Source organism: Chenopodium quinoa, unplaced genomic scaffold, assembly GCF_001683475.1.
Source record: "Chenopodium quinoa cultivar QQ74 unplaced genomic scaffold, ASM168347v1, whole genome shotgun sequence".
NCBI classification, from domain to species: domain Eukaryota; kingdom Viridiplantae; phylum Streptophyta; class Magnoliopsida; order Caryophyllales; family Amaranthaceae; genus Chenopodium; species Chenopodium quinoa.
The window spans coordinates 5372862-5382871 of NW_018745675.1; the positions used below are offsets into that span (position 1 = coordinate 5372862).

Consider the following 10010-nt stretch of genomic DNA (forward strand, 5'->3'; position numbering starts at 1 on the left):
CTGAAATCTAATAGCACCAACAACGAACATACAAGCTCCAAGCTAGTGGTTTAAGAGTTTAGCCGCTTTTTGTGATTTGTGATGTGCAAAACCCCTGAGTGTACTCGGATTCTTACGAGGCAGGACAATTATGAAGATGGCAAGTTACACCTTTCAACTGTTGAGCATAAATTCATAGGGCTATTAAGTACCAACCAAAGAAAAATGGATACAGTCTTTAACAAAATGTCAGCAAGTTTAACTATTTCAAGTTGTCACATTTCCTACAATTTATATACTCCATATTATTGAATAAACTAAGCCCCATTTAAACGAAAATGTAGAGCAAAAATGGAAAGGAGATCTAAAACTCTTACAGTTCACAAAGAAACAGTAAACAAAGACAGAAGCCTCAATCAGCTGCAAGTAATCAGCTTCCCTAACAATCTTACATAATTGTTTTTGCATAAAAGCCAAACAACTGAAGTGTTCGCATATCTAAAAAAGAAAATAATGCACGAGTTCGGTAGTTCTTTATTTCCATCAAGTTATTCAATCTTGGCTGCATCACAGACAGCATTGTGGCCAAAGTGTAAAGGTTTTCGAGTTACCAGCCATGCTATTAAGCTGCAACAGCCAAAAGCCATTCACATTGCCTACAAATTAGGTTCCATGACTGTTATAGCAACCGAAACCCTGATTTCATCATGCTATTCCCTAGAACTTAACTCCAGAAAAAATCTCATACATCCAGCTCTAAAAGAAATTATCTTATCCACAAAGGCTAAAAAGAAAAGGTGCAAATAAACATTTTTGACAATAAGTACAGATGAACAATCAAGGAAGATTCTTAGGTTTTCTTTCCGCAACAAAAGTTATTAAAGTGCCCGAACAAACTCACGGGTACCCTCTTTCCCAAATTTTGCAAAAGTTTCCACCAAAACATTAATTGGTGGTTTATACAACCGGGTCACCCGACTAAAGTGGAAAAAACTTAGTATTACCTCCGTGTCTTATTTTTTGCAACTTCAGGATATTATTTGTGAGATATAAAATATTCCAAAGTTGCAAAAAATATAAAATGTAGGTAATATATAATTATAAAGTACATAATGACTTTATAAGGGAACATATCACTGAAATATAAAGAACACATTAATTTATGAGAATAGTTTTAGAAAAAAAGTAAAAGATAATTATTAATTGATTTTTACCAAAAATTTAATGTCAAATCATTTCAAAATATTCAGATATCAAGATTTCTTCTATTTACAACTATTCTCAATATAATTCAAAATTTAAGAACATACTATTCAAATAAAAAGAACATAATTTGTATTATATTATTGCATACGCAAAAATCATGATTAATTTATATACCTTAAAGAATAGTTTGTAACGTAAAGAACATATATTTTAAACTGAATGAACATATTGATCAAACTTCAGAAACATATTTCATTCCAATTACAAAGTGATAAAAGAACATTTATCAGAATATAAAGAACATCATCTTCAACCATAGAAAATAACACCAAAATAAAGAAGTAGATAAATATAAATTGAAAAATACCTTTTCTCACAACAATAAATTCATCAATTACATCTTTTAATTAAAAGATTCATCCAAACGATATAATCAACTTCGTAATAACATTAAATCCCTTCGAAATTCAAATTTTACCATGATTTCTCTCTATATAAACTCAATTTCTCTCTCAACAAAAAATGAAATTTTGTTTATCGAAAGTAATATAGAATGTAAATAATAAATCAATTCCATAAATCAAGGAGTGTAAATAACAAATCAATCTCTTAAAACAAGAAAAAATCATTTTGATTCTTTTTTTTTTTATTTGCTCGTGTACTTCATAGTTGTACACAATGTTTTTTCCGCGTATTTATAACTCTTGTATTTTGACCGGGTGTACCATACCGGGTGTATGATGAAATTTTCACCAAAAACAAGGATAAAAGAATAGTTTTTTCCTCCTCTTCCTACTAACGTACCTCTGTTTCCGCAATTTTCATCCATTAGAATCAGAATTCAAACAAACAAATTAAACCTGTAAATGCTTACTGTAAATTATTCTTTATGACTACATTTTGTTTGACGCTTTTTCTTGGCTAAAAGAAAAAAAATGACCACTTTAGCTGAAGATTACAGTAAACAGGAAGAATAGGAAGGACGAATTATACATACAGAATACTCTGTATAAGGTATATACAGAGAAAGGAAGGACATTCATTCAAGCATTATATTAAGTGCCTGTTAATGAGTTCATTACAAGTATCTTCAAAGCAGTTGGGTTTCCAAAACAAATGAATGCAATTTTGTGCAAATGTAACTTAACTTAGTAACATATCTATCACGTGTCATTTATTATTAATTGGGTGTTGGTGTAGTGATGATTGTAGGGAGGACGACGTATTCGATCTTCGCAACAACAATTGGGAGGAGACTGGAACCTAACCACCAAAAACTGATCGTCGAATCTGAATTAGCCCAAAGGGTGAACCGGGTGGAACACCAAAAAATGTGTCATTGATTATTTTGTTGGGTTTATCATATCAAAGATTATTTTAGCAGACACTACATTAGTATTTTATGATCCCGGAATAATACTGAATCTTTTAGAAATGGGTATGATTTAAAAACTGAAAGTAGAAAAACTCAGAAAAATTGACAATATATATCATCAGAAATGGCAGATAGTACCATCAAAGAATTTTACTTTAATCAGGAGCCCATTTTCTTTAGCAAGATGTAACTTAAATTTTAGAGTAGTCTTATCCAAGAAAAGAGGTATTGAAGGATGGGGCTATGGTGTGAAAGATAAGGAATCTGGAAGAGGTGGATAGAGTAGCATTACTTAATTACTCCGTAGTAAACAATACTTAATCAAATAAAGGCATTTAAAAATATATTGGTAATGGCAGGTGATGATGACGATAACAGAATTAAATTAGTAAACAATAATCAAATAAAGGAATTTAAAAATATATTGGTAATACAAGAAATCTTTCTCCACTGTCCCAAGAAACAGATGTTACACGAAACAGACCATTCACTCTAAGTCATTTATTTGGCCAATGATTACACAGATTTCATCCAGATGATTTTGCTACGAATTTAAAATAACAAATGTATTATTGCATTCTAATGTCATGACAGATGAAGAGGAACTAAAATAACCTTCTCTATAAAATGATAATAATAAGGAACATTACCAATAATGATGTGTATACAAGGACAGATGTACATGAAGTGTTGATATGCAATACACATTGATTTTCCAAGAACAAGCAAAGGTATAAAAAAAGACATGGAGATAAAAACACACCAACAACCCACACCCTCAACACTGACAGACGAGAAAATACCGGAGCCACATGGCAGGCAGCTCCCCTTATCATTTACTTCTTCAATACACTGCACAAACAATTAGCTTCCATTTAACAAAGCATTCAAATAGAGAAATATAAATATATAAAAGTAACTAGTTCTACAGATTATGCTAATTATAACCAAAATACATCAGTATTTATTTTGAAGCATATCAATTATGTTTCGATAAACATCTACACATAGACAATGAAAGGGACAGAAAAATGCCCAATGGTGACCTAAAATATTTAGAGAGGCATACGAGGAAATAGGATATAGCTCAGTTCTACTTTAAGAGCTAACAATAGTGTATCATCAATAACTCCTAAATCTAGCTTATTTAGACTTTTATTTGGTAATGAGAGGATATATTATGGAGGTTTTTTAATATAGAAGGGGAGGGTAAGTGCATAAAATTGGCCTATATTCCTAGGTTTTATATACAGAGAAAAAAAAAATTAATAAGTGAGAAAACAATATGTAATGGAGGGAGTACATTTGAATGAGGGAATAGAAATGTTTATTTTACCTTATTTACAATCCCAATGAATGCGTGCTACATGAATGAAGAAAAACAAATTTAGGTTATACTATTTAATAATTTTTTATTTTTTTTTCACTTCCTCACTACTGGAAATTTCTGCAATGTTCTATCAATTAACTTGAGAAATGTTACAAGTGATGTCTTTGTCATTAATACGATGTTAACAAGTTCCATCAAGATGCGTTATGAGAAAAGCTTAGATATTAAGGTAAGCAAGCTTAGAAGCTCTTGATAATAAGCTTAAAAACCTATGGTAATATTGATAAATTAGCTTAATAACCTTACATATTAAGATAAACAATTTTTAATTATTAAGTCTAAAAGATTACCTTAATAATTAAAGGCTTGTGGATTTCTTAGTTTCCATTATTTCCTTTGAAAATGAGAAGAAAAAAATCCTATTTGAGAAATGCATTGAAATAAACAAGCTTCAAGCTGTTGGAGTTCGAAGTAGAAGCATTGAGCCACTTAAAGTGATTTTATTCTATTCATTTTAGTTTTAGGAAACATAGACTCACTGCCTAACCTTCATATCATCCCTTTATTCTCTAAATGTCTCATTTGCCTTTCACCTACTACCATTATAGGGATGGACATCTAACTCTTTTTCTTTTCATATAATTTTATAATCCTTCTAGAATTTCACCTCGTTCTTATGTCCACCCTTTTAAGTTATGCTTAATGTATGATATAATATCCCTGTTTAATACTGTGGAGACATTTTGATTCTAGGTTTCTCAATTCTTTTTCAATTTCATTTATTTATTTGGATATTTCATTAGTCTTGTAATTGGGAGGTAGTATCTTTATTTTTATTTTTTTTCCTTAAAAATTCTTTTCAGCAACCAATCTATTCTATAGGCCATGCCATGGACTATTTGCAGTATGTGTAGGTGCTGGTGGTGTTGGAAGAAGAAAGGAGATATAGGGTGGTGGCTCAATTATACAATGGTGATCTTGCAATTATACACCAGCCCCCAATCTTGTGTGGTCCTGTTTTGGTTCAGTTGAAAAGGACAAGTGACTTCTTTTGGTTCGTTACATTATCCAACTAATACTTATTTGATTGCCTACAATTACCTTATCTATCAATAATTACTTCATTATTAAATAAAGTAACATTTCTAAAATGCACAAAATTTTAGGATAGATGAGTAATTATAAAAGGGTAGAAAACCCATGTGATCAAGTAAAATGAATACAGTGGTTTGTTGTTTTGGTTCTCACATGGAAATATGTTTGGCATGCATCAATAACATGTAAATAATACTTCAAATATTACGTATTAACGCAAGATGAAGAAAAAGCAGTTTCAAGTGTGGGAATGAGGCTCAGCACTGGGCCAAAGAGGAAAAGTTGCTCCGGGTATTACAGCATAATACTGTTATGACTTATTAGTTGTTGAGGAAGAGGGCAAAAAATTAGTTAGAGGAGGGAAAGAGTATGCAAGGCGCATAAATAAGAGAAAAAGAGGTAGAGAAAGAGTAGAAAAATTGTTATGACTAAACTTCAGCCTTGCGCCTAGTCCCCAAGGACTTTTGCACCTTCATGCACCTCACGTCTTTTCAAATTAAGGAGATAATCAACTATCTACAGCTATTTTCTCTATATCTCTACTTAAAGTATCCAATTCTTAATAGCAAATTTGTAGAGCATATAGTTAAATTAATCAACTAGCCTCAACAACATAGAGGCAATAATATTAACCACGTGGTCTTCACAAACTTAATTAAATACTTTCTCCGTTTTTTTTTTTTTTGACACCATTTGACTTTTACACTATTCACCAACTACTCTTTGACTAGCTTTTGTGATTTATAGTTACGATAAAACATAGTCAAGTGGAATCTTGTTTGAATCGTCTCGATGCATATTTTATTAATATCCACTTTTTATAATTTTACAATGTCGGGAATTAGAGATATTAATCGTTAAAATAGTATGTTGGCAATCGTATTCACCAACTACTCTTTGACTAACTTTTGTGATTTATAGTTACGATAAAGCATAGTCAAGTGGGATCTTGTTTGAATCGTCTCAATGCATTTATTAATATCAACTTTTTATAATTTTACAATGTCGGGAATTAGAGATATTAATCGTTAAAATAGTATGTTGGCAAGCGTAAAAGAAAGGTTTCAATTAAATAAAGAGGGAGGTAGTACAAGATTTATACAGTAACATTTATGTTGCTTATCAACATAAATTTTAAGGAGTTGCTAGTTAGAGTAGAAAACAATTGCTCTATCTTTTTGCTAAGATAAAGAGAGCAGTCATAAGGTTACAGCTCGGTCTAGAAAGATAAAGGCTACAAAAATAAAATTCTACCAAACCATGGAAAATCAAAGAATTAAAAAGATAATTCAAACTTTCAAGAAGCTTAATTCTCTCATAACAAACAAACAAAAGACTAAGTTCTCAACAAATTTGATGCCTCTCTCTCTACTCCCCTCTTTTTACAAACATTTTGATTCAGTGATTGAAAAGGCACGCGGAATCGTAAGGCGTTAGAGGTCATGCGCTTTTTGTGGTCTAGGCGAGGCGATTTTGATGAGGCGCAGCAAAGGCGCACAGAGGCACTCCTAGGCGCACCAAAGCGCACTTAAGGCGTACTCTTGAGGCACACAAAGATTATTTTCATAATTTTTTTTAATTGTTTTTTTAAGTGCCTCGCTTAAATGAGGCACACCGAGGCGTGCCTAGTAGGGAACTTTGAAATGCCTTTGTGCACCTAGAGCCTTTTTATACATTGTTTCGAGTTCCTTACTTTCTCATCTAAAACATGAGAACTTTATAATGTTACAGAGCTCAACTACAAAATCCTTTCCCATCCCTCTTTGGTCAGTCCATTACAGTACTCAAGCATAATTTAATAAATTTTTTTTAAAATAAATTAATTTACACTATTTTTAAAATATTATTAAAATGATAGACTACATTTGACATTAAAATCAAAACTTTTGATCAAATCATAATTAAAGCAACAACATTGCAAGAGTGCTTTGTAGCTTTTGGAATGTATATAAACATTATAGCTCAAATAATCAAATAAGAGGTTGGGCTTAGTAAGCCTAGAGCACTAACAAAAAGGCCACAAAGCATGGCGTATTACTCTAAAGCAAGGTAACATATGGAAAATTGCAATAACATTCATGAAAATCATGATTCAACATTAACAAGCAACATGAATTATTTTTCTCCTTTCTACCCTAAATTAATGCAGGCGAGAATGTTTAAACATTATCCTAAAGTACTTTTAAAAATGGAACAAGAGTAAACAATGATCTTACTTGTACAAATATGCAGCAATCCCAAGAATTATACACAAGAGGATGATATCGATGCAGAAGTTTCGACTCGACCTCAGCTGGAAATAAAAACGCATGTCACGTAACTAAGAGAGAAAAATAATACAACCTAAGGATAGAAATGTAACAGTTAAGCATTATATTGTAATTCAATACCTGTGTCACTGTATCCTTAAGTCTGACATTAGTATTCTTGAGATCAGAAGTTGCCTTATCCACCTGCAAAAATCAAAGAGAGTTAGCTCTGGGTCAAAATCAATCCATTAGCTGCATCATCAGCTATGCCAATAGAATAAATAGTTTTTCACCTTGGTATCAATCTCATCCATCAAGGGAACTTGCCTATCCATCTCCTGTATTTGGCAAAAAGCACAAGATGACATCAAAATCAAAACAGAATACTTATTTGAAATTTATCAAAGGAAGGATACAAAAAGATGGAAAACCTCGTTCATATCGTGTGCCATGTTTTTCAGTGTGTCCAAACCTTCTGCTATCACATCCAGACCTTGATCCTAACAAAATAAAAATATTACCAAAAAGCAAGGATTAAAACACATGGACATGCAAGAATGAACTCAAATTCAACTGAAAGTTTAGAGAGTTAGAAAAGGGAGCTTTGTGCAAATTCACCTGCTTGATTTTTCTCATTTCATATTCTTGCTTAAATTGGCTTGACTGTTCAGTCTCCTGTAGATACTCATCATCAAATCTTCCATCTACCATTAATAGAAAACAAAACGCAATATATTATATTAATCCCATAAGCACTTTCAAGCGTCAACCTTAACACTAACAAATGTAGGTTTATTTTCCAAATGCCTGACAAATAAATTCAAACACACACCTGAATCAAATTTTATCTCTTGGCGAGTAGCTGAAGAAGTCCAACCAGATGTCCAACCCCCATTCTTTTTAGCTGCAGGGGTTCCATCTGGTATGGATTGAATTCTATCAGGCAAAGCAAGGACTAAATCATTACGAGCCGAAAGTTCCTCAATTGAAAGCCCTTTCACCTGCATTACATAAGAATAACTAAATAAGTAATCATATTGTAATAAAAATGAAATAAAATAAAATAAAAACCAAGACAAAATGCAAGATATAATGGCTTTGATTAAAATCAAAATACAATGTTTTCACCATTCAACCACTGGCAAATCTAGGAGCAGGCCTACCCAGGCCACAACCCGCCTCATTGCCCAGAATATCTATAAAAGGTATTGACTTGGTCGTTTTACAGAAAAATGGGTTAGCATACTTGATTCTTGTTTGATGCAACAATTCAAATCCTAGTGGTAGTAGCTTTACTCGATTTGCTTCTGTTGACACTAATTTCAGAGTTATACGGATTTATTTAAAATATATCTTTTTATGTGATAAGCATATTACATTTTCTTATTAATTACTTTGGCGTTTTTTTACCCCTCTTTCTGTTTAGGAATTTTTTTTCTCCTAATTCTTTGAGAAAGCTCTGTAGTTTACGGCTTTACGCCCTGCCCAATCTTAAAATCCTGGTCCACTTATGCATTCAACCTCAAATAATTTAGCATCAACCTCAAATAATTTAGCATCACATAAACATAGTCAAAAAACTTCGCCATCAACAGAACCTCAAAATGCAACGAAACTAATTTCATAATACCAATTCAATCTACAAAAAAAGAAAGTATAATTCAGTGTCGTTCTACCTATTTAGTTCTTCAACTGTATTTGCTAGTAGAAACTACAGACATTTCAGAGTTTCAAGTAAACACAGATCCAGCAAAATTTGAAAAAAATTGGCAACAAATCAATTGAAATTGCATAAAATCAAATTAAGTAGCATCACAAACCAAAAATGAAGAAAATTACACACCCTTTTTTGAGCCAAGCGCTGCAATTTAGGCACTTCTTCAAGTAATCGACCTTTAATTCGACGAATCTCAGCATTCAATGCCACAACCGACGCCCTATTCGACTCATTTGCAGCTGTTTCAGCTTTCTGAAAAGTAAAAATTCCCCAATTCAACAACCATAAATTCAATTAAAATCCTAAATCAAGCAAAACCAAACAATGAGAGAAGGAGGAGCAAAAGACCTGATAGGCAGTTTCGATGTCGGATTCGACGGAAGAGTAGAGGCGGGCAAACGCGTCGTCGCCGGAAACATTGGAGTCTCGTTGCTTTTCGACGTCGTATTTGTCGTACTTCTGGCAGATCGCCTCAACTCTAGTGAGAATGTTGATCACACTCATTGTTACGCCGCCGAAGATCTTTAGCTTACAACACCGTCAGGGGAGTATGAGAGAGAGAGGGGACACAATTTGTGAGTGACAGGCAAAAACAGGTCGGAAAAGAATGGAATTCAAATATTTTTACAGTTTTTTTTTGTTTTAATATTACTCATACCATTTTTTTTTGGGTGTTTAGAGAGCAAGGCGTGGGCGATGAGAATCGATCACAAATTTTCTTGTAATTAGGTAACTACTTGAGCTATTTTTCACTCAAAACATACTCGTAGTACTAGTTCTATATGCACGCTTTGTGTGCGTTAATTTCAGGAATTCACTATTAATTTAACTAACATATTTAAATATATATAGTTTTTGTTATAATATAGATAGCAAGATCAAGCCTTTATTTTATTACTTGTATTGTATTATGTAAAGTACATAGATTTTGTAAGATCATCTATTTATACTAGAACAACTAGAGTAACACCACGCCTTCATTAGTGGTGTAACTAATGGAGGTGTTACTCTTCCATTAGTAATGTAGCTATAGAAGATGTAAATAAGGTGTCAAATTCA

The 10010-nt window shown here is 32.4% G+C and overlaps 1 protein-coding gene across 1 annotated transcript; it reads right to left on the reverse strand.

Moving 5' to 3' along the window:
• Positions 1-2964: 2964 nt before the first annotated feature.
• On the reverse strand, positions 2965-9589 carry LOC110717239 (syntaxin-71-like). The gene is made up of 9 exons (XM_021895899.1): positions 9300-9589; positions 9078-9203; positions 8067-8235; positions 7853-7938; positions 7666-7734; positions 7528-7572; positions 7376-7438; positions 7202-7278; positions 2965-3412 (listed from the first exon to the last, which is right to left on the reverse strand). The coding sequence occupies exons 1-9, from the start codon at positions 9453-9455 to the stop codon at positions 3397-3399; spliced, it is 807 nt and encodes a 268-aa protein (XP_021751591.1). The 5' UTR covers positions 9456-9589; the 3' UTR covers positions 2965-3396.
• Positions 9590-10010: the final 421 nt, after the last annotated feature.

Excerpts from the sequence above, each read along its gene's own strand:
- LOC110717239 (XM_021895899.1), bottom strand. The coding sequence starts at position 9,455 with ATGAGTGTGATCAACATTCTCACTAGAGTTGAGGCGATCTGCCAGAAG. Across the intron at positions 9,204-9,299 it reads ACATCGAAACTGCCTATCAG|AAAGCTGAAACAGCTGCAAA; the intron begins GTCTTTTGCTCC and ends TTTACTTTTCAG. Across the intron at positions 7,939-8,066 it reads AGAGATAAAATTTGATTCAG|ATGGAAGATTTGATGATGAG; the intron begins GTGTGTGTTTGA and ends TATTAATGGTAG.